Source organism: Paramisgurnus dabryanus, chromosome 11 (genome assembly GCF_030506205.2).
Source record: "Paramisgurnus dabryanus chromosome 11, PD_genome_1.1, whole genome shotgun sequence".
NCBI lineage: Eukaryota > Metazoa > Chordata > Actinopteri > Cypriniformes > Cobitidae > Paramisgurnus > Paramisgurnus dabryanus.
Window position 1 is genome coordinate 26,308,549 of NC_133347.1, and position 24,841 is coordinate 26,333,389.

The 24,841-nt window shown below is 36.0% G+C and overlaps 1 protein-coding gene across 1 annotated transcript; it reads right to left on the bottom strand.

The window, feature by feature from the left end:
• Window positions 1–2: 2 nt before the first annotated feature.
• On the bottom strand, window positions 3–14,080 carry arid5a (AT-rich interactive domain 5A). The gene is made up of 7 exons (XM_065247623.2): window positions 13,982–14,080; window positions 11,308–11,396; window positions 5,644–5,809; window positions 5,149–5,201; window positions 3,081–3,178; window positions 2,443–2,596; window positions 3–2,345 (listed from the first exon to the last, which is right to left on the bottom strand). Exons 1-7 carry the CDS (start codon window positions 13,986–13,988, stop codon window positions 1,128–1,130), a joined length of 1,785 nt encoding a protein of 594 aa, XP_065103695.1. The 5' UTR covers window positions 13,989–14,080; the 3' UTR covers window positions 3–1,127.
• Window positions 14,081–24,841: the final 10,761 nt, after the last annotated feature.

Consider the following 24,841-nt stretch of genomic DNA (forward strand, 5'->3'; position numbering starts at 1 on the left):
TCCCTTCAGTGGCAAGATACAGAAATATAAAGGAAAAAATAGAAAAGGCTTAAAATAAGATAATGAAAACAATGTGGTTTTGAGAATGTCCCATTTTTACATTAATATAAACTAGCTCTGGTAAGAACTAGGTAAGGTAAGCAAAAATTACCTTTTTTAATAAAAACATTTTTTTGTTTAACCGTGTTCATCCTTTTGCAAATACGCAATGAAAATATGTAATATTCCTAAATTTTGTTGTCAAAAATTACAATAATAATCAATTTTACTTGGGTAACATTTCCAGGTACCAAAAAGGGATTTAAAAGGAAAAAACTGTAGATTGGAAATCATTTTATGTATTCTGCCCTACAAAGGCAAAGTGCCGTAACTATGCAAACAATGAAACTTAGAAAAATGACTTTAAAGTTTATACACCAGCCGTCAAACATGTTACTACAATTTTGACACACTTGTTTCTCTGAAATTGGACAAAGTTTAACCAGAAGACTTTGTCACAAAACAGAAAAGCTGTCACAAAGTCCATTTCAAGTCTTAAAGGGGACATATCATGAAAATCTGACTTTTTCCATGTTTAAGTGCTATGATTGTGTCCCCAGTGCTTTTATCAACCTAGAAAATGTGAAAAAGATCAACCCAATAACTTAGTTACTCTGCAAACATGTGGAAAAATACCTAATTGAAATTTGCCTCCCCTTGTGATGTCAGAAAGGGATAATACCACACCTTAATCTGCACTATCCAACCACGGCACTGTCATTTAATGCAGAGATCAGCTCATTTGCATTTTAAAGGACACACCCACAAACGGCACATTTTTGCTCACACCTACACTTTAACATGCTATAATAAATTAGCTATGGGGTATTTTAAGGTAAAACTTCACATATGTACTCTGGAGACACTAAAGATTTATTTTACATTTTAAAAAAGTCTTGTGAAATGTCCCCTTTAACTCAATTTTGAACAAATTTGTAAGCAATACAATTTGGTAAAATACAGTATTACAAAGAACAGAAAGACAATCAATGTGTATAAAGGAAATAAATAAGGTCAAGTTTTTGCTAACATGAGTCCTGAGAGCACTACAGAAACTAGACCGTAAGGACCAGCAGTTTCACATAAGATCAGTAAGGCTGTAGCCCTGCCATGCTGTACCCTGCGGGAGGATGCCAGAGCGGTAATGGGTAAGTATAGGAAGGCAAAGCGGCCTCATATGGACCAGGAAAAGACGTTCCCACTGGTGGGCAATGCATGGAATGCGTAGCTGGAGGGATGGTTAGATGGGTAGGAAGAAGTACAGGTTGTAGTGGTAGAGCTTTCAACTGTTCATTCAAGTCTCCCCGAGGTCTCTCTAAGGCTGGGAGGTAAGGCACTGTCAGACCACTATGGTGGTGGAAAAGGTACTGCTGAGTTGGCAAGGGCTTGGGCAACTTTGACTTCTCCTTGTCCGTAATACGAAGTGAAGGTGCTACTGGCATCTTCCTCAAGTAGGCTTCATCCGTAGTGGGCCTTTTAAGGAGGTGCTGGTGGTAAGGCATGTGCGGTTTAAAACCAGGCTGTAGTGACAAACGTGGGTCACGTGGTAAGACTTTGGAGAAGCTAGAGACATGAGGGACCCAGTAGGCTTTTGTGTTGTATGAGGCAGGTGAGGGTAGCCTGAGGGATGCAAGTCTGGCGCTGGTTTTCCATGCCGAAAGACTCCTCTGGGCCTTTTCGGAATGTGCTCCAGCTGACAGGAATTCCTGGTAATGGTGGCGGTGATAGTTGGGGAGTTCTTTGCTGTTGGGGTAATAGCTGAGGGGTTTGCAAACTCCGGTGCTACTAGCTTCTGACGTGGGGACGGTGGATACGCGGGATGGTGTCTTGTTCTCTGTCTCTTTGACGGGGGACTTTTGGGTTGTCACAGCTATACAGTCTTCAGAAGAGACTGAGTAAGGAGAGGGGCTACGGGAAAAGGAAGAAGATGGAGATGAGACAGGGAGAGGTGAGCCATCAGAAGAATGGCGAGTACGAGTCGAGGATGGGCAAGTAGGGGATTGGGAGGAGTGGGAAAGCTGAATCACAGAGGGTCTCTCTAGTTCTGTCCCATCATCTGCACTCCCTGATAAAGGTACTGTAAGACTGGCCTGAGCCAGTCTCTTCTTCTTCTCCAAAGGGGAGATGACCTCGGACGGAGTGGGAGTTTGTAGATAGGAGTTCTCCCTTGAGCAGGTGCTAGGGTGGGCACCGTGGACCGGGGCCGTTGGTGACTGGTCAGCATCTGGACGATCTGAGAATGCTGACCACTGACTATGATGGGAACACATCCCTCTATCACCGCAATGTTCGGATCCTACCTTATCCTACGAACAAAAGCAAAACAGACACACATTTGTTAATCATTCCCAGCCCTCATTTTATATCTGCAAGAGGATTTTCCGAAAATTTCTTCATGCCCACCTCACATTCTTCTCTCTCCATCTTTCTCTTCTTCTTGTTCTCTGTCTTACTTCCCCTGTTCTCAGGGCTTCTCTTGTATTGCTTGCGAGGTTTGGCGGGTGGGAGAGGTTTGTCCTCCTCTCCCCTCAGTTGTCGCTCAAAAGGCAACACCAACCTGCACAAAGAAAGTTTCACTGTAGGAGTCTTGGTTGACATCGCGTCAAGATGCTCATATGGTTAATGTGGGTTACAGTCTGGTGCTTGCCTATGCAAACATCAGCACCATGATGCAAATTTTGATTGGCTGTCTGAACATTGCAAAACAGTTGCAAAGGTGTTCTGAGTGGTTGTCAAGGTATTCGAAAGCAGTTGCTAAGGTCCTCTGGGTGGTTGTTCCTGTACCACCCTCCTGGAGGGCCGGTGTCTCTGTAGAGTTTTATTTCAACCCTAATCAAACACACCTGATCCAGCTAAAAAAGGTCTTACTAGCCAGACTAGATACTTTGAGGCAAGTGTGTTGAGGGAAGTTTTAGCCAAACTCTTCAGGACACAGGCCCTCCAGGACTGACGTTGGACACCCCTGCTGTAGGGTATTTCTAATAGTTCCCTTTCTGACCCATATCAAAAGAGCTAGTAAGCTAATAATTAAGAAAGTTTACCTTTCATAATGTCTGCGTGTACAGGTGGCTGCGCTAGTACTCCCTGGACTCCCACCCAGCTCATCATACACATTCTTCCATAGCCTACGGGCCGTGACCTGGAAAAAACAAAGAAGTTAGTATGCACCCCCAGTCACCATGTTTCTACAGTGTGAACCAAAATAGGTTTAATGGGGATTTGAAGCATCTTGGGCCAGATTTACTAAAGGGGGCAGTTTGCGTGAGAGCGCAATTTCAAAAAAGCGTCAATGAGAGTAGTAACTAAAAAGTGACACAACTCAACAGCTGATTTCCATAATGACCAACACAATCTACTAAGAGCAGCACAAATCAGTTCAGGGTCGCAAATAAGCAGAGCTAAGCTTGAGTTTAGGACATTGCAGCAGAAACTTCGGGGTTTGTAATCCCAGCTAACGAAGGCATAGTACACTGAAAAGAACTGGAGGACAAAAAAAAAGAAGGTTTACAAGAAGTTTTGAAACGTCTATAGTAAATCCTGACAGTCACTATTCAACTCCAAAATTATGGTAAGCTGTTAGATAGACCATAGTCTCATGGTAACCATGACCACTTCCCAAGAGGCCATATGACTGACAGGTAATGCAACAAATTACCTTTTGTGCCCTGTCATTAGGGATGCGGAAATGTCCCCTCAATAACAGACAGGTGGGCATCACTGAAGTTTACAAAAACTTATAAACCATGAACCTTGCATACTTTTAGAAATTCTGAATTTAGTCAACCTTGATGAATTGTCATTGTCACCGATGTAGACATGATAGCCTTTTTTCTTCGATCAGACAGCTTTGTGTTGTTTCCAAGGCGGACTGTTAAAGAATGGTTCATGCACGTTTCCCGTAAATCCTGTACGATTCAACCAATCATGGGATGGCTTTGAATCTGCTGAATTGTTTTCAGTCAAGTGTGTCGTATGCATCAGACAATTCAGCTAATGGCTGATGGGCGTAATGTCTGAGGCTTAGATTGGGCTTCATTTAGTACGCAATGTGAGTTTTATGAACAACTTAGTGCGAACTAATTGCAGAGGTGGTTTTTAACAGACCGTTGGCTGTAAGGCAACACAAAACTGATGGCTATTGCTTGCTTACTGGTCAACTCTCATGTTTCTTTATGGCCTGTTTAATCATCAACCCGGCAAAAATCATAGCAAATGAAGTAAAGAAGAAATAATAAAAATATCATACTTGGGAAAAACATATTATGTTGCATGTGTGTATTGCGTGCATTGCGTTATCAGTCTGATCAGCTTTTGTCATTGTGGAACTTCACGATTAGTCACTAGTTAGTTTCAGAGGTTACCTCTTGTGTCGAAGAACATACCCTAAATTTACTTTCACAGGCCTATAAAGGTTTTCACCTTTAATATGCTAATACCGCCCTGACTGTTTGCTAAATTCAGATAACGGCGAGGTACTTTTCTCAACTTTAAGTTTGACTTTGTTTACAGAAAGCCAAAGACTATCGGTTATTCAGTTATGTTACTGAAATAAAGTCTGAGCGGTGCAATAAAGACTCTTTTTAGTGCATTGGGTCAGACTTTCCACTTCCAGAAAACAAAGAGAAAAAACAGAGATGCAAACTGCTTCGGACTATAATCGCACATGGACGGATAGGCATTGTTTTGTCTGACCACATGCACGCTCACAAAAAATACAAAGACTTTAGCACCTCGCGCTGAATGGAAACTTGAGTGTGAGAGAACAAAGCTTTGTAGTAGCAGGTTTGGGCAAAGAGCGCTATATGAAAGATGGACCCTCTGTTCTCATTGTGGTCATAACGGTCACTGCTATAAACAATGGTGTGAGCTAAAACCATTCATAGTTTCCACTCTGCAAGAGCAATGAGGCAAAAGCATGACCTTCTTCTCAACTTCCTCATAGGGGGCTGAAGTGTTGGGCAGTTGGCGGAAGGTGTGGCATACCCACGCTAGGTATCGGTAAGATATATACGAGAGACCTATTTTTGCCATAGGTTAGATAGCCTAGCGGCAGGTTGTGAAAGAAGCAGCTGGAGGTTTGCATGCTTGAGATTGCGTGAGGATACCTACTGCATCATATCCTCCCAGCGTCTCCACAGCTTTGTAGATTTTCCACAGGTTGACTGGAAACGAGAAAGAGAGCCATGCATATGTCAACACACATCTTTTAGGGTAAAATCCAAGCGATGATATATACTGTATGGCATGTTTTTTTTAAATCAGTGGTTCTTGACTGGCAAGTCACACAAGAATTGTTTAGGCGTGAGACAATGGTCAAAAAATAAAGCTATGCTGTTAGGTTGTTTCATTACTTGGCAAACTTTAAACAAATTGCACACATCGTGCATTTTTACCGAAGTCATTCAAAATACTCAGACGACATTAAATATGGATTTACTCGCAACGGGGGTCCCGACCGCAATGCGTTCCTTGTGTTGAATCATTGGCTGCCAAGCACATGAAATCATTGAAAGACATTTTGAAATCGAATACATCTGGGTTTACTTGCGATGAAGAACCACTGGTTTAGATGGTGTAATGCTGCATGCAATTGTATGGACTCACTTTGTTTAAAACCAAGGTGAGGAATTCTCTCGATAGGCGTTCCTCTGTCCTTCATAAAATGGTACAGTTTGCTCACAAATGTCCTTTCTTCACTCTCTGGTTGGTCGGTTCTGGATGCCTCCTCACTGTTATTAGTAGACACTGAACTCTCCATTTCCCTGCTGGTCTGGTGATAAAAAGTTTCACGGTTACATTTATATTCACCTGTAATTCATTTAAACAACTCCTGTATGATATCTGATGTTCACATTACTATTACGATATTTAGCAGCTTTAGCCTGACAAGCATGAACGTTTGGTTGGAATTAAAAAAGCACTATTTAAAATTTATCTCAAGCTAAAGAGGTTAACAAATTTAAGATGTATATTTCAAAACATACTCATAAAAACATAAAAGTAACTCATATTCTCATTGATATACTGCAAACAAATACACATTTGTAATTAGAGATGCACCGATATCAAATATTTCCACCTACAGCAATTATTCAGAATAATATTGGCCCATAGTTTAGTGGTCATATTAACTTGCATTAACTAAATTTTGAAGATTTATATTTTTTAAACGTTATTAATTCATATAATGATCATTAATATTCAACATTAAACTACTGATGTAGTTTAGTTTTTACATTTTCTATACACAGAGCTCAAATTTATTGCATTTTCCTTGATTGACGGATATATTGCCATGACTATCATTAATATATAACTATATTACAATTATTTAAATCTTTTATCTAGATCTAGATGTAAACTTTTTATACATCATGGTAATATTTCTTGCTTTTAAATTATGCTAAAAAAATCACAATCAGTTATGACATAAATTTTCTTTAATTAAGTAAATATTTTGAATATTAATATTTACTGAAAATCATCATTAGGAACTATAAGAATTAAAAAAAACTGATCACACAGGAATTCGTACATATAATTCGAATAAGGTGAAAAATAAGAAAAAAAACCCCAATAATAATACCCCACACCTAAACCCACACTCTTAGAAAGGATTTATGCATCTTTGTGCATTAAGCTTTTAACACATTATGTGTAATTTTAACACATTTTATGTGTCATTTTGTGTAGGTTTTGTGTTAAAATGTGTTGTTTCAGTAACAACACAGAGATTCTGAGACAACTCATTTAGTGTGTTGTCCCAGAATCAACACTGTATGTGTTGTTTTTAACACATTTGCTCTAAGAGGGGAATGTCAATGTATGAAGTTTGTTGAATTCATACATATTAGCCAATTTGTATAATTTTTTTTATTAAAAATTGTTAAAAGAAGATAAATAACAAATAACATGGGCGCATTACGGTACTAATAAATCTGAAAATTATTTTAACCTCCTCTAAAAATGGCTGGGTTATTTTTGACCCATAATGGGTAAATATTGGACAGAACACATGCTGGGTTAAAAATGACCCAATGTTGGGTTTTTGTTATGCAACCATGGGGTATAATATGCATTGGATCAATTTTAACTCAGCAGTGTGTTCTGTCCAATATTTACCCATCATGGGTCAAAAATAACCTAGACATTTTTAGAGTGTAAGACCTTTTTTAGTTGTTTGCACCATAATACTTAATTCTGTGTAACTTGAACCTGTTGTACACAAACGTGGACAATAACACTGCTTCATGTTCTAAGAAAAATATTTGATTATTATATTTATTGGTTCTTCCTAACCCCAAAATAGCTGGAAGAAATCTAAAAAAAAGGCAAACCAAAGCTCGGGATTTAGGAGGTTAAAATATAAAATGACCTGGATATGTTATCTCACTTAATCCCAAGTTCACACAGATATTACAATAATTTTGCTGCTATTGCTCAATAGGTAAAGCATTGGGTTGGCACCACAAAAGGTTGTGGGTTTGATGCGAACACACAGATAAAAACATATATATGTTTTGCACATAATATCAGTTTCTTCATTTCTGTCCGATTTAGGAGTTCTCATCATAATAGTTAAGCGACAAATAAATGTATTCACGTACACAATATAGCTACCAGTCAATATATGAATACATGTGGGTAAGTTTGTGTCATTTACAGGAAGCAGTGTAAATCGAATTTCACTTTCACACAAACAGTCCTATAAATCTCTCTCACTGATTCATTTTCTCAGAGCCTCATGCAAAATTGCAGGTGAAATATGTGTTCATGCACCTCCGTAGCGAGCGCAGTCATATTGAGACTGTGTGACACTGAAAACACAACAGCTTTGGCTTTCACCACCACTTTCAATAAGTAACCAGACATCCTGTTTGAAGGGAAACCGAACCACTGGTGGGGTTTTCACAAAGGACAGACTGCACCGGTGCTGTACTACACGCTGTGATAAAAAAAATCGGGTGATGCAAACATGAGAAACTTTGCAGTTACTGCAAGACAGGCAGGCGATGGGTGAGAGTTGCGGGGTGCCCGCAAATCTTGACATTTTCCGTTGAACCGCGGCTTCGAATAGGAATGCTGGGAAAAATTTGAGCGATGAACTGCTTCCTTATCTACATCATACTTAAAAAAGTGAAGTGGGATTAACAGTGCCACACTGTAAAAAATAATACCAAATCGACATATTAAGTTAAAACTATTTCAACTTTTATTACATATGTCAACTTATCATAAGTCAAAACTGCATGCTGCATTTTTTTAACACTGAACTGCATAACAAGAAAAGGACCAAAGCTCATAGAAAGAGGAAAATGAATGAACGTTATTCAAAGAAAAAGCATATTCATCCTTTGTGGCAAGTGGAAGTGCTAACATCTAACACATGGCATGGGCGCACAGGACAATGACCTATGGTAAAATGCACGCCACAAGTGAGAAATGAAAGACACAATGCATGCAAAAATGAACGCGAGCCGTCACAGGATTGACCACTCGGTAACAATACATATGATTTATGAATAACTGAGAAGCTGGTAAACCACGTTAAATATGTTTATGTAATCAAAATATCAGTATTTCAAAAGCTTTGTACAAGATCCACAGTGCAGTATTACGAAAAACAGGATTCTTGCAAACTTTCCACCGCAGTCCATTTACTGAAACTGACGGCATTGAAACCACATATCAACACCAAGAGCGCTTTAAGACCTGACCTCTCATTTTTATAAATCGCTATTCACCAATAACGTAAAACTAAATCATTATCGCATTGATATTATAAAACCAAAAGCGCTACTTAAAGTGAAAAATACCATGCCTTTGAGTGTTTGTGGGAATCGTTTTTGTGATGCATAATACACCCACCATACCAAAAAAGCAACGAAGACACAAAGATAAAACAATTTCTGCAGATGAGAAGCGAAATTCCCCACACAGAAAGCTTTGGATTTCCATTTGACTTGAGCGGTTGTGCTGGCTACGAGCCATCTGCTGCCAAAGCAACGTTCAGTTTGTAAGTTTCAGACTGAATCGAGTTCCTCAGACTGGGTAACTTCTTCCAAGAATAAAGCCTTTACAATGACTAATATTGAACATATCAGGCTTTATTCTTACCGCTGAGTAATACAGAAGATAAGAAGGCCCCTTTTCAGTGTACTGAAATGAGTAAACATCAAGGCCTAAGTGTAAATCTCTCTTCTGTAAAGGGAATAATATTGTGCACGTTGGTCCAAAAGCTGGGGCGATCTAAAAGTCGACGCGTGATTCATACTTTCCCTCGCTTCGCCGGTGAATACTGAAGGAGATCTGACACATTTTTCTTTTGCTGTGGGCACCGCTGATCTTCAATCTTCATCTTCGTGTCATCTTCACTGAAATTTCATATAGAGGCTTATCTGATTGGCATCTAGCCAAACACTTCCTGTTATATTGACAACACAGATAAGCGGCTTCGAGGAACGACGCGTTTGAAAATCTTCTTGGAATACATTTTTTTAATAACTAAATATCAAGAACGGAAACTTTCCCATCATAGCAAAAGACATATTTTAACCTAATAATGCAATAACAGCTCTAGAGAAACTTAACCAATTGGTATATTCTGTAAAATACATCAATACGCATCTCATGACATTGTTGAAGAAGAGATTTAAAGATATAGTTCACCCAAAAATGAAAACAGATCTGGGGCACCATTCACTTCCATAGAATTAGCGTTTCCTAGTTTGGTGCCCCTGATAGGCTTTAATATTTTTCTAAATATGTTTATTTATATTCAGCAGATCAGGGGCACCATTGACTTCCATTGTAGGGAAAGCTAATACTATGAAAGTGAATGGTGCCCCAGATCTGTTTTCAAAATACATTACTTTGTATTCAGCAGAACAACTTGAGGGTGAGTGAATAATAACCGAATTCATTTTTTGGGGGTGAACTACCTCTTTAAAAGTGAATGTAAATCTGATTTAAGATTTAAAGCACTCGATACGTAACAAACGATATTACAATTGTATGTGTTACGATCAATTTCATTTATTCATACAGTATGAAGACCGCAACAGGGAAGAGCTTAGCTCTTAAACGTTACACTTAAGTTTCAAACAGGAAGAGTTTTTTTTGCGTCTCTTAACCATGGCTATAAGTACCTCAGACCCCCATGTGAGAGACTTTCTGTGAGCTGTAGCTCTAAAATTTCCGCCTCATTCAAATTTCGGAAAAGTGCGTGGGTTGCTGTGCTGTGGATTTGTCAATAACACTCTCAGAATGAGAGTTGATACGCGCTGATGAAGTCGCAGTGGTATGGCCAGCGCTCGCCACCAAAACCACATGGCTTTCAACTTCTGACGCCACCCTGGAAATATGATGCATCTTCGCACCAGCAAACAAAGGCTGTTTTCAATTACCAGAAGTGTGAGAAAAAAACTATCCGTGATTGTTTATTTGTGCATCCGTGCACAAAGAAATGACTATACGTGATGCTCTTTACCAACCCTTTACAACGTAATGCTCAAAACTCCCTTATTCACTTGCTATTTTGACACATGGCGTTATGTAGGACTGAAAAGCGTAAGCACCGAAGTGATAAAACTGATCTGAGTCAATGCATGTAAATATACTGGAATACACATTGGTGAAAAACATATTTCTTGCTAAATGAATGTAAAGTGAACAATCTAACCACAGGCTGGCACTGTCATGTGTCAAGTGACAAGCTGTTACTGACATAAGCATTTCTCTGTAACTGAAATATTGCAACAATACCAAAAAACAATTTGGCAACAGTTATTATATCGAAACGGGATGTGAGAAGTTATTTTTATAAATTCTAGAGGATGAGATTAAGAAAAGCTTAGTTTCATGTTTATCTACACACACACACACACACACACACAAAAACTCATGATAAAGCGTATCTATTTTACGTGGTAGCAATTTTGTAGAAATTTGAACAGTGCAAATCGTACAAAACCATATGATTTTCCAAAAAGGCATGAATGACAACCCGCCCCTAACCCCAACATCAGAGCAGATCGGACTAAAACGTACAAATTAGCCATCTCAAAAAATACGTACTGCCATGTTAAAATAAGCTATGTGAATGTACATACAATAAAAAAATCATTCTTTTAGATAGTTAAAGCAAACTTGGAATAATACAACAGTGAGAAAATAATGAATAATCAGTTTCATTTTTGGTTACCCCTCCCCAGTTTTCAAGAATTTCCCACGCTGCTAAATGTCCCACCACCAGATACCTGGTCTTACCTGGTTTGGTGAATTCAGCTCCTGGTTTTTGTTATCACACTCCTCTATTTGCTCTCCGCACACATCGACTTCTCCACGTGGGTCCAACACTAAAACAAAAGCACTCAGATCAGTTACGCACGAACACACAGCGAACGTGTCAGTACTTCAAAGACAGTACATTTTCCATTACTGCTTGTCGGTTTTTTAGTGGCTGACCAGATAATGCAGACATTTATCGAAAAAGCAAATATGCAGAAGATTTATTTTACACAATAGACAGTTACACTAAGAGGACATTTTTTTTTTTTAAAGAATATAAATCTGTTTCTATAAACAACTATATAAAGACGACCATATACTGTACTTTTTAAATGACATCATATCTAATCTGACATACTGTATTATTGATGACATCTAACATTTTAGCAATGCATTCAAGCTATGTGAAGCTCTTGATCTACCGGCCTCCCATCATCAGGATGTCCAGCCGATGTCTGACCAGCGACCACCGAGCTTTATTTCTGAATTCTTAATAAATCTTAAAGTATAAAATTTTCTTTTCTTTTAATGGATCACCCAGCGACAACCAACCGCTTCCTTTAATTTTTATTTTAAATTACACATACATTTTTATAATATACAGTAGCACTCAATATATAGTGTGAATTTGATTACGTTGTGGAAAACACAATGCTCAACGACCGTTGTTTTGAATTGTGCTATACAAATAAATTGTCATTGTCAAAATTGTCATAGTATATCTTCTCTAGGATCAGCTATGTCTAGGTTTTTTCCTCCCAAGGACTTTTTTTTCAACCCCTTGGGAGTCAGCTGACATTATCTTAACATTACGTTACATATACGTTGCATTACTCCGCTCATTAGTAAGGATTAATTTTAGCCACTGTACTTTTCTACTTTGTTGTCATAAGATTTATCTGTTTTCTCTGTTTTCAAAACTAAACAATTGTGAAAAGCGCTATATAAATCAAAGTGAATTGAATTTTATTAAACCGACTTTAAGATAGCTTACCTTAATTCAGTCAATGACCATAGCATTAAAGCATTAATATCTCTGTTTAGAAAACAAGTACAGTCTTGACTCTGTATTTCCTTATTAACCATTGAATTAAATAAGGTGTGAGTGAGTGAGAGAGAGAGAGAGAATGAGAGAGAACATTCTAATATGAAACCACATGATTACAACACTATTTCCTGTCTGTATGCATAAACCACAGCTATGTGATACCATGCTTGAATATAAAAAGACATACGTGATCTATCTAACAGTATATGGACAATTCAATCCTCTCGCCATTTTACAAGTTTATGCATTTGGCAGATGCATTGATCCAAAGTGACTTACAATGCATTCAAGCTATGAATTTTATTTTAAGTATGCATGTGCATGTATGCCTGGGCATCGAACCCACAACCCTTTGCGCTATTAACGCACAATGCTTGGCTACAGTAACCGAGCTACATAAATCTTTTATTGTTTATCAATTCTTCACAAATTCAGTGATTTCACAATCATTTAATCCTCCTTTCATTTCTTTAAAACCTACAGAACAACACGGTATTATTAAACTTCGCTTTGCAAATGGTCAAGAAACAATTCACAAAAGAAATCATATGAATCCATCTACTGTTGGGGCGTTTGGTTTGAACGCGAACAGAATCAGCACAATGTGCTCAGCACCTGACAGCTCTCTTATTTACAAACCACACAAGCATTGAATTATATACTGTCCCCGGGCAGCCTCTACCTCAAAGTCTCCACTTCCCTTTCTCATCACTCTTTACACTCACATCTCTGTCTGTAACATCCAGCTAAGCTTCGCTTTCGAGATCAGACATTTCCTGTGCCAGGGCACAAAACAGTCTTCTGTTATTTTACTTCCCTTTCTGAGCCACAGTGCAGAAAGGTTGTGACAAGTTTGACTGATATTATCACCGGTGTGATAGCTGACTTCTGCATTGTCCTTCGGTGTCTCTTTCAGGCATTATAGTCCATTCAAACAAAAGTCCTAACCACCAAGCTCTTACATCCTAAATATTTGCAAGATTGAAATAGGACCATAATATAATGATCATTATCAGAGTATAAAGTCATTGCATTGGACACATGCAGGTATGAAAATAGGCTTGATGGTCATTGACAAACTAAGAAAGAAAGGCACATATTTGACATTATTTCCCGATCAGTGTCTGATGTTTTGTCATTATCTGCCCCAGTAAATTTATCAGATGAGGGGTTTTACGCTTTAACAGCAATGTGTTGCTATTTCTCTAAACCACTTCCTTAACCAGCACGACTTGTTAGGGTTACTCATATCTAACCCTTATTACTGTCACTTAAATGACTGAAGTAACAGAAATATGTCCCTATTGCTATATTTATACTTTACTTGCCACAACTGTATATAGCTTTATAATGAAATACATTTGTCTACAAAACTTTATCGCTGTATAACATGTAAGTTATATACACGAACACGATTCTGGAAGTCAATTTGAGGTAAACATGAACAAATTTCTAGTCACAATCTTCACGAAGTTTCTGAAGTATCTAAAACAACTTTATAGAGACGCATCATTTTGTTTTAGCCATAACATACAGCATATCTGTAATAAGTTAATAATGATTTAATTGATAAACAGTTAAATTATTGCTAGAAAAGAGACTCACCCATCATTTCAGAAATGCGCGAAGAGTTTATCGCGCGTCCAGCGCGTGTGACAGCTTGATCTCGTTTGATTGACAGTTGAGTGTTTTGTCTCGCGCATTCGTGAGATTCAGCTTTCTGTCTCTCATTGGACAAACAATTTTTGTGTGACTTCCTCATTGTGTTAAACGAGGAACCTTGGGACTTTGAGTTTTGTAGCTATAAGCACTACTTTTGAATGAATAATCTTCATGATCGATCGCTCGTGACACAATATAGGCCTATTGCAACGTATTTATATTCACATTTACTCTCTTAATATGTCCTTATATACTACTGGTTTTAAAAGTTTAGAGTCATTTTCTTTTTATGTTTCTTCATGTTTTAGAGTAGAAGCACACAATTGTAATTGTAATCATAGTCAAAACTATGAGATAGCCTATTTTTAAAGTAATCTTTATAGTATTTGCCTAAAATGTATACAAATATTCTCTTGTCATTTTTTCAAGCTTTTCAGTTTGGAAAGCTTTTTAATCTATACTAGGGATTTATTGATCATCAACATTTGGTGCAAGTCATCCATTAAAAAATAATAATATATTAGTTTTGTTATGAAAAATATATTCGGTTATATTACATATCTTATGAATTTATAAAAAATTATTTAAAGGGGACATTTCACAAGACTTTTTAAAATGTCAAATAAATCTTTGGTGTCTCCAGAGTACGTATAGGTGAGGTTTTAGCTCAAAATACCATATAGATAATTATAGCAAGTTAAAATTGCCACTTCGTAGTAGGTATGAACAAAAATGTGCCGTTTTGTGTGTCCTTTAAAGTGCAAATGAGCTGATCTCTGCACTAAATGGCAGTGCTGTGGTTGAATAGTGCAGATTAAGGGGCGGTATTATCCTTTTCTGACATCACAAGGGGAGCCAGATTTCAATTAGCTATTTTTTCACATGCTTGCAGAGAATGGTTTACCAAAACTAAGTTACTGGGTGATCTTTTTCACATTTTCTATGTAGATGGAAGCACTGGGGACTCAATTATAGCACTTAAACATGAAAAAAGTCAGATTTTCATGATATGTCCCCTTTAAGATCATAAAAACATTTCAGTCAAGTGACCCTTAACTGTTCTGCAGTTTTGTATTGTATCCTTGAATATTATTATCTTTACATTATTAACTTTTACCCTGCAGAATAAAAGGTACAAGAAAAGTTGTCACTGGGGGTGGTACTTTTTCAAAAATGACACGTTTGAACCTAAAGGGTGCATATTGGTACCTCAAATGTACACATGGTACCTTAGAGGTACTACTGGTACCTCAAATGTTAATTTCTGTACCAAAATGGCACATATTAGGACATTTTTGAAAGGTACCGTCCCAGTGACAACTTATGTGCTGTTTTTCTGAAAGAGTGCAATTACACATTTATTATCATTTTGACACACTGTAACAAATGTTGCTGTAGTTATTCAACTGTTTGCCAGCAACTTACTGTAGATTTAAATGTATGTTATTTACTGGCAAAAGTTGGTTCAAAGTTAAATGAACATTAAACATTAGCAAGTCTTTATCTTTACAGAATGAAACTAAAATAACAGCCTTATGCAAAGCATTCTGGGAACCAGAAATCTTCATCAACCTTTTTCTGTTTTTTTTACTTCAGATTTTGGTTCCCAGAATGCTTTGCATGAGGCTGTTATTTAATTTGTATTCTGTAAATATAAAGACTTGTTAATGTTAAATGTTCATTTAACTTTTTACATTTAAGAAATTATTTTGCACTGCACATTATACCAGTATGTATGTTTATTTATCAATTCATTTATAAATGTATTGTTTTTGATCAATGTAGTACCTTTTTTGTAGTAAAAAGTAAAAGTTGGATCTACTTAAAAACCACTTAACTGTCACCAACCCCTTTTGAGTGTGTGTGTGGGGGGGGGGGTTGATGTACACCCTTATATTAATATAACTAAGTCTATCTTGTTTTAAAGAAGACAGTTTAAAGTTTTTCACTGAAGTTTCTAGAGGTGAAAATATTAAACAAAAAATTGTTATAGCAGTTTACATTTATTTTAAAAATAATGCAATAACATATTAATTTGATAAATACAATTACAAAAATCTAAATATTTTACAAAAATAATAATGTAAACATGAAGTCATAAGTCTCAAGTGTGATTCAAATTCAAGTTAAAATCACAAAAAATTATGTTTGTGTTACACTTTTAGTGGTTTTACCAACAACGACCAGTAGGTGTCAACATTTGCTGCATACTCTTGTCACAAATTAATAAATTACTGTCACTGCATTATTATTACAGCTAAAAAACTACATTCCTGGAGCTTTTCAATAATATATAGTTTATCAATATTTTTTAAGATTTATACTAGGATATGGAGTTATGAATAAATAAAATTAATATGCATACCTGGGGGGGTGTCATGTAACAAAAACCTGTCATTACATTATTTCTTTCATCAGATGACCTTATGATCCTTCCTTCATATGAAAACTGCATTCTGAGAGCGTTCTAGTGATATATGGTTTGTCATGATTCTTGGGGTTTAGAGTAGGGGTTTAGCGTTATAAATATGTAAAAACAAATTGGTCCTACATGTGGGCCCATGACCTTTTAGAAATTGACTTTCACTATGTCATTTCTTTCCCAAAATGGTGATTATATAAAACTACACACTTAGAGCTTTCCAGTGATATATAGTTTGTCAAGATTGCTATACATATGTAAAAACAAATTGGGTCCACCTGTGGCCCAACGACATTTTAGAAACTGACTCTCACTACATCATAATTTTAGAGTTTTCCATTGATATATAGTTTGTCATGAGTCGATAAGAAGTTTACATGCATACCACTGAAGTAATACGCATACCGCTGGTGAGACAGTGACAATTAGCAGGATAATTAATGTTTTGAGGCACACTCTTATCATAAATTAATCGCTTTTTTATTTTATAAAACACGAATAATATCTGTATTCTACAGGCTTTGACCTTTCCGTAGTTTGTCATGATTCAATAAACATTTACATCCAAAATATTAAAGTAAACCTATGTGTTCCTCTAGAGTCTAGAGGAACAGTGACAGTAAGTGTTAAACAAATTACTTAAATTGGTATAATTCGTTTTGTCAACTTAATCCAAAAAAAGTTTTGTCCACGAAGTTAATCCAACTTTCACTTTTTACAGTGTATTGTTCAGTCTTATATGGGCAATATTTTAAAATGATGAATTTGTCATCAGATTCACAGTCTACTGGAAATGCACAACAGGGGTTTGCCCTGCTGTAGACTCAGAGTGCTGGTGAAAGTATTTCCCCCTTTATGTTTATTATGAAAATGATAACCAAGGTAGAGAGTTGTGCTTAACGAAACCTCAGAAACTGTAAAAAGGGATATAACTAGCTATATTTTAACATGAGTGAACATGTTGAGCACAAACAAAGATCATAAACATGACATTAACAGCAACAACACATACTGTAAAACATCTGATAAGTTTTAACATCAACCAATAAAACTAAAAGAATGCTTAGCAGATATTTGGAGTAAATGTTATAACGCTGCATGGAAAATAAATTGGTCCATTGGCTGAATAAATTCCTGTTTAAAATGCAGTAATCATAAAAATAATTGAGCATAAATTCAGCAAAATAATTGTGAAATTAAGTAACTGGTTGAAATGTCAATGTGTATTAAAGTATTTTTCATGCACATTTATTGAAAGTGACTCAACAGTACTTTTCATATAAAGCCCCTATATATTAGAATATATTTTCTGTATTTTAAATAAATATTTATTTTAAAAATATATATATTCTAGATTTAAATTTCCTGTATTTTTTGTTTGCATTCTAATGAAGAGACTGAGAAATAATTATATATGATCACTATACTATTGCAAAACCAACTTATCTAATGGTGGCCTAAGATTTTTATTACATGCATTGCAGTGCAGCAATGATGAATGATATACAGTATGTGATGATTTAGTTATGAATGTGATTTGTGGTGGAATGCCCCTGTTAAACTCAAAACACCAACATTACACCCATCAAATTGTCATGAATTGATTGTGATTAAATAGCCTAGTATGTGCGTTCATCATATTAAATATGAGTTATGAAAAAGAACAGTGGAAAGCCCCATTTCATGATTTTTGAGATGAGAAAACATGTGTCTTTGTTTTGAAGCTGTCAGGTGTTATGTACTGGTATTATATTCTAAGGTTGACGATTAGCAGAGTTTTTCTCTTGAAGTTTCGGATGTCTCGTCTATGGATGGGGCCTCACTGTCTCTTTCACCTGCCCGGATAGTCCCTGACATTTAATCATATTTAACCTTTAAATGTCACAATAACAGTGTTCAGCCCGGAGCCAATCGCTCGGAGGGAGTTTCTCAGGTAAAATATTAAACAAAACATCCGTCCTGCGTGCAGTTGGGAGCCAGAGTACGAACATCTCAGCGCCGCGTGCATCCGTTCTTCAATTAACACTCATTCAGTGTTTGTCACAAAATTCAATTCGTTTTAGGAGTGCTACGAAATTGCCCGTGTTGATATCAGAAATGGAAATTAGGGAATTTATGACGCCTCATATTCAGTTTGAGAGGTTCATGTTTTACTCAATCTGAGATCACACCACAGTTTCACAATACATCAGACGGTTACCAGTTCTGTATTAGGTGGACTCATCCACTTCAAAGGGGTTGACCAACTGCCCATAACAAGATATACTGTATAAATTCCAAAAATTCAGTGTTGACTATTATAATTTATGGGTATATGGCATTAATGTAACAAAATGAAAAAAAATGGTTGCATTTGTTGATGGAAACATGACATTTTAGGCATTTGGCAGACACTATTATCAAAAGTGACAAACAGCGCATTACAAGGTATAACTTATATTTTTTATCTGTATTTTTTTCTGGGTTTGAACCCATGAAAAAAAATCTAACAAGGTTCAAGTCAAATGTTCTTCAAAAAAACATTTGTTTATAGATAGTTTTAGAGGCAACAACATACAAATGGGTTATGTGGATCAAACTTCCTTCAGATTTCTGAAAAGAATCAATAACAACAGAGTCATTCTAGAGTAGATTATTTCTGATAACAAGATAAACAAATAACCAGTAAATTACCTTGAAGTTCAAATCATATCTAATGAGTATTAACCATCGTACTGAGGTAAGTTACTGTGTAAAATTAATGTATAGACGGTTTCAGCAGTAACAACATAAACAAGCGGCTGTCATGGTCCGCACGTAACTTCCGGTAAACTCCGCTAAAAATAAATAACAACAAAGTCCTTTAAACGTAGTTTATTCATATAACAAGCAAAAAAACAACACACAGATTACCTAGGAAACCAAAACATTTGTTATTTTCGACGAGGCATTTGTTCAAGAGATCAGTTTACTCAGACCATTAAAAAAAAACGCTGTGAATGGAGGTTTGGCAGCCGATAGTTAACATACATTAATTTAACACAGTAACGTTAGCCCAATGATACTCTTTAACTATTATGTGAACTAATGTAATTTACTTGTTATTTATTTTGCGTGTTTTTTATAAACTACTCTAAAAGGACTCTTTTGTTATTTATTCTGTGCATAAGTTTATCGGAAGTTACGTTTGTTTCACGAAAGCCGTTTGTTTATGTTGGTGAAAATAGGCTTGTTTGACTTAATGTGGCGCCACTAGAACTGACAGGCGGATGACGTCAAAGTACCGCGAGAGCAAGACGAAATTAGGGTTCTCGAATCGTTCTCGCGGCACGTTGACATCATCCGCTGTCGGTTCTTGCGGCGCCCCATGAAGTCGAACAATCCCGTGAGCTACAGGTCCTTAAATTTTTGCCTGGCTGCCAAATCCACACAACGGTGATCCATGCTCATCGTCTCCCCTCGTCTTTAGGAAACCAATTATTTTCCACAAGGTAGGCTATTTGTTCCAGTGGTTAGTTTAGTCGCTAGCCAGATCATTAAACAACAAGCACAGACCAGAGGTTAATTGTTGGACAGACGTGTACGTAACCGCGGCATCTAACGATATTTATTCACTTCAAAGAACCTCTTTCATTGCGATCTCCTTCTGTGAAACAGAAATGTTCATCTGATGTTAAATGTTCTTTATGCAACCATTTAGGCAAAAATTGTTTTTTTTTCTATGGCGCTGTGATGAACCTTTTATGCACCTTTGTTTTTTTTAAAGTGTAGAACACACCGCCCAGAACACTTTAGAAATGCTATAAATGCTCCTAAATACTAGTTTTATAAAAATACCTCACATGAACCCTGGTTTGACCAAGAGATTACTGCCCTTGTGCTCCTCACAGTAAGGTTAGATGAAGATGCTGAGCAATGTGGAAACATCAAAGTCAGCATCTGAAGCACGCAATTCTCGGCATAAACTTCTCATTAACGCCTTTCCTGTCTACTGTTTTTAGATCAGTACCTCAGCAATAATATCCTTCAACTTCCCAGTCTGTAATATTAAAGTGTGCTGAGCGTTATATTGATGACTAGAATCTAAACCTGTAGGTACTAAGAGTTGAGTGGGTAGATGAGGAAACGTCAAAGTCAAACGTACACAGGAGTGAGTCACCTGGAGAAAAACTGAAGTCAGAGCTTTGAAAGAGAGTGGAAGATCAGAGATTTACAGACAAGTGAATTTCCCCATTTATTCATGTCAGAGAGAGAGAGAGTTAACAACAAAGAACGAGATGCGAAGGGGGGTATTTGACCTGCCCAACCGAAAACAGACGTTAGCAAGAAGTGCCAAATGTTTGTCATATTGGTCTAAAGCTTATTGAGACTGATTTGACTCATGCATTATCTCGGAACGGCAGAGTAATTTTTTTACAGTGGACATTGCACTACAATTTCACTTGCAGCATATTTAATCAATCTTATATTAGATAAAGGTCAGAAAAAATTGGATACAAATCTGATAATGCAAAAAAAGTCAAATAAATAACTTTTTAAGATTTATACAATACAGAATTACAGTACTGTTAAAAAAACTTTGCCGCCTTAAAACTTACTATTATTTATCTTGACTAGAAATTACTTGTTATAACTACATATGAATTGTTATAAATTATAATTTAAAAAAATAATTTGATAGCAACTCAAATAATAGTAAGTTGACATGACTTGGAAATCTAAGTTGATTCAACAAAAATAAATTTAAGGCAGCAAAGATTTTTTTTACAGTTTAGGCTATTACAAATAATGTAAGTAAAACCACAATTGGGAAATGGTGTAGCTACAAAATTTTTCAACATTAGTTGAATATTCGGATGCATTATTGAGAATTTGGTGGGAATTTTTTTTAACCTAAATGTCATCTTAATAGTATCACAATGCAAAAATCCAAATAAAATGATGCTTAATTTTATGTATTCAAAAGATGTCAGGGACCTTTAACACTGTAAAAATTATCAACTTATTACCTTAAACAATTTAAACTTATTTTTCTAAGTTATTTCAACTCACCTTATCTATAAGTCCAAACTTAAAGGTTAAATTGACTTGCATAATCAAGTTGTGTAAACTTAAAACTTTATTTAAATGATAATTTAAGAAAATAACATTTAAAAACAAAACTAATATTTTCATATTAATTACATAATAATGTTTTATTATACAGTATCATTTTATAGGCAAGGCACGTTTATCTGTATAGCACATTTCATAAACAGAGGTAATTTAAAGTGCTTTACATACACTGTAAAAAGTTTTAGCAGGTGATAAGTTGACATAACTTATAAAATCAAGTTAAAAAAAGGATAAAAATATATATTTATCTGACAAAAACACTGCCTTTTTTACAGTGTAGAAATGAGAAAACATACATGATAATATAAAATGACAATTAAAATAAAATAAAACGCTTTTTCATAATATCAGTTTAAAATGTATAAGAATAAAGCGGAAATAAAAGTGACCTGAAGTTGGATTTATACAATTAATAGCCCTGTAATTTTTGAATATACACTGTCAAAAAACATAAAAATGCTTTTAATTTGTCTATATATATAGCACTTTACATATAAAAGTTGGATTCTTCTCAACCACCACCAATGTGCAGCATCCACATGGATATTATGGCAGCGGGACGCCAGAGACAGAGTGATATGGGCAGTTTCCTGGACAGGGATTATACTAATCCTATAGACAAAAATAAATGTAAGATCTGTCCAAACTGAAAACAACTTGCACTGACATATCTTTAAATACATCAGTGCCCTTTGTTTTGCCTCAAAATCACACAATTAATGTTTTTAGTAAGGCATGTTTGTTAAAACTAGTTATATATCCTAAGCGGTCTAGTCCTGGCTTAATCTTATCCCTGTCCGGGAAACCACCCCATAGCCAATCCGTATATATGGGGTATATACCACCTTGGGTGTGCATTATTTTCTTATAATTCAACGGCCCGTCGTCAATTATTCCTTACATATATAAGGCAACACGAAAACTTACTACTTTCATAAATGGACCTTTCTAAAGGGTATTGCCCCAAGTGACAGCTTGGGACCATTTTGACAGTGTAGTCATGGCTGAAGGGGTTACGAACATGACACCCATATTATTCACCATATCTTCTTTCAATTATAATTTTATCATTTTAATAAATAGTGTTTGTGTAACTAAGTTTATCATCATTAAACAAATCTTTCATTACGTATTACGCTACGCCTGAAATATTTAACTTACGAAGATAAAGGCTATGGTACAGATATGACACACAACAAGGCTTGGTATGATTTGATATTGGCGTAAGAACATAATGTCTGTGTTAGGAATCAAATGAACAACACATAAACGCGCTCATATGTCAGGTGTGGTTTTGTGTGACTCGATTCAGAAGTCTGATTATAACGAAGGAGAGTTTTACATTGACTGGCTATTTAGTTGAAAGAACGTATTTGCTCGCAAACTCTCACGGGACACACACCGTCGCCTCTCAGCATTTTAGCAAATTTAAAAATTTGGTCGCACACAATACAAACACAAAGGGTCCAAATCAATCAATGCCAGAATTAAACTAAGCATATTCACAATAATATAAAAAAAGCTTTGCTCAGTCAGAAAAGTAGCTGACAATCACCCCGTGAAGACATTAGGTCTGGGTTGTCTTTTTGCAGAAGTAAGTTGATATTTTCCATCAAGACGTTTCTTACTTCCCTTTTTGAAATAAAAGTTAATATTGTGCTCGAATGCATCACACCCCACAGTTACCCCTCAGTGTCTATAAACACCAGATCTGATCTAAAGTAATTGCCAGATGAGATATAAGGTAAATGTTAATCGTAAGTAAAACCTTATCTGAAGGACTGAGAACATCAGTTAAAATTTCAGTTAAAAAACAAGATTGTCATCTCTGAACAGGGGGAAAAGTACAGTCTTTTTTTTCTTTTTTCTTCTGAAAATGAAACTGGGGGTGATCAAGCAAAGGAAAAAAATCCCCAAACCGTCATGTTGATTTTACTTATTCCAGGAAACTCGGTGTGTGACACATGCAGGTCACAAAATTTAAGCCCTTGCCATAAATGACAAGAAACATGGAAGAAGAAAAGACTCATTGGATAGATCGATTTTTACAAGTTTAGCATTAAAAAAATTGTGAAAACAACTTGATTTCTAGAACTTGATGAATATGCACTAGTTTCTTTTAAACGTGCATGTGACTTTTCTATTCAGTTTCTATTTAGACATAAGCAACTTATTAAAAGAGGAACATTGATAGTAAATGACCGTAATCTACTGTGAAGGAGGATGAAAGTGAATGTATGACATGAGCCAAAAATATTTTAAGATTGAACTAGATTAACTTACAATAGGATTTCACCTATTCAGATATAAAATTGTAGCTTAACCAGTACACGTTTCAAAGCAAAACTAGTCGATTTGAAATTTTTGTTGACTGTAATCATAAACATCCGAATATTCTCGGATGTTTATTTGCATACCCTCGTGTGAGAAAAAAAATCAGTGATGCATTGAAAGGGTTTTGTCAATGCACCGCTAACCAAAAAGGATAATTTTTAAAACATATGTTGCACTCATCAGTAGTTTCAATTATTTTGAGAAAATAGGAAGTGAATCAAGGGCGTTAAAGTGCAATTTCATTACAGAGAAGCAATATTCTGTGAAAAAAGTGCACTACCTTGTTTTTTTTTTACTTCTTAAAGGGATAGTTTACCCAAAAATGAAAATCCTGTCTTAATTTACTAACCCTTACATTTCACAATACTTTTTTAAGATGTCAAATAATCATATATTAAAATAAAAATATCATATAGATCATTTATTATAACATGTTAAAATTGCCACTTTGTAGGTGTGAGCAAAAATGTGCAGTTTTTGGGTGTGTCCTTTTAAATGCAAATGAGCTGATCTCTGCACTAAATCACAGTGCTGTGGTTGGATAGTGCAGATTAAGGGACGGTATTATCCCCTTCTGACATCACAAGGGGAGCCAAATTTCAATTATCGATTTTTCACATGCTTGCAGAGAATGGTTTACCAAAACTAAGTTACTGGGTTGATCTTTTTCACAGTTTTGACCCAAATATAGCACTTAAATATAGAAAAAGTCAGATTTTCATGATATGAGACCTTTATGAGTTTCGTGGTTTCGTTATATAGTCACGTATTTTTTTTATTCTTTTTTCGTGCTATTATCACGAAATTTCGTGTTTTTTCGTGATCGTATAACGAATTCCTGTTTTCGTGTGATTATCACGTATTGGTTGCTCAACTGTTTTGTCCTATTTTCTTACCATTGTCGCTTCGGTTTAGGGTAAGATTTACATAAAATGACATCCCTAACCAATCCC

Bases quoted from the DNA above. Each gene is read 5' to 3' on its own strand.
- arid5a (XM_065247623.2), bottom strand. The intron at 5,202-5,643 runs GTGAGTCCATAC...TCTCGTTTCCAG, and splicing joins TCACCTTGGTTTTAAACAAA to TCAACCTGTGGAAAATCTAC. The intron at 3,179-5,148 runs GTAGGTATCCTC...TGTTTTTTCCAG, and splicing joins CGCTGGGAGGATATGATGCA to GTCACGGCCCGTAGGCTATG.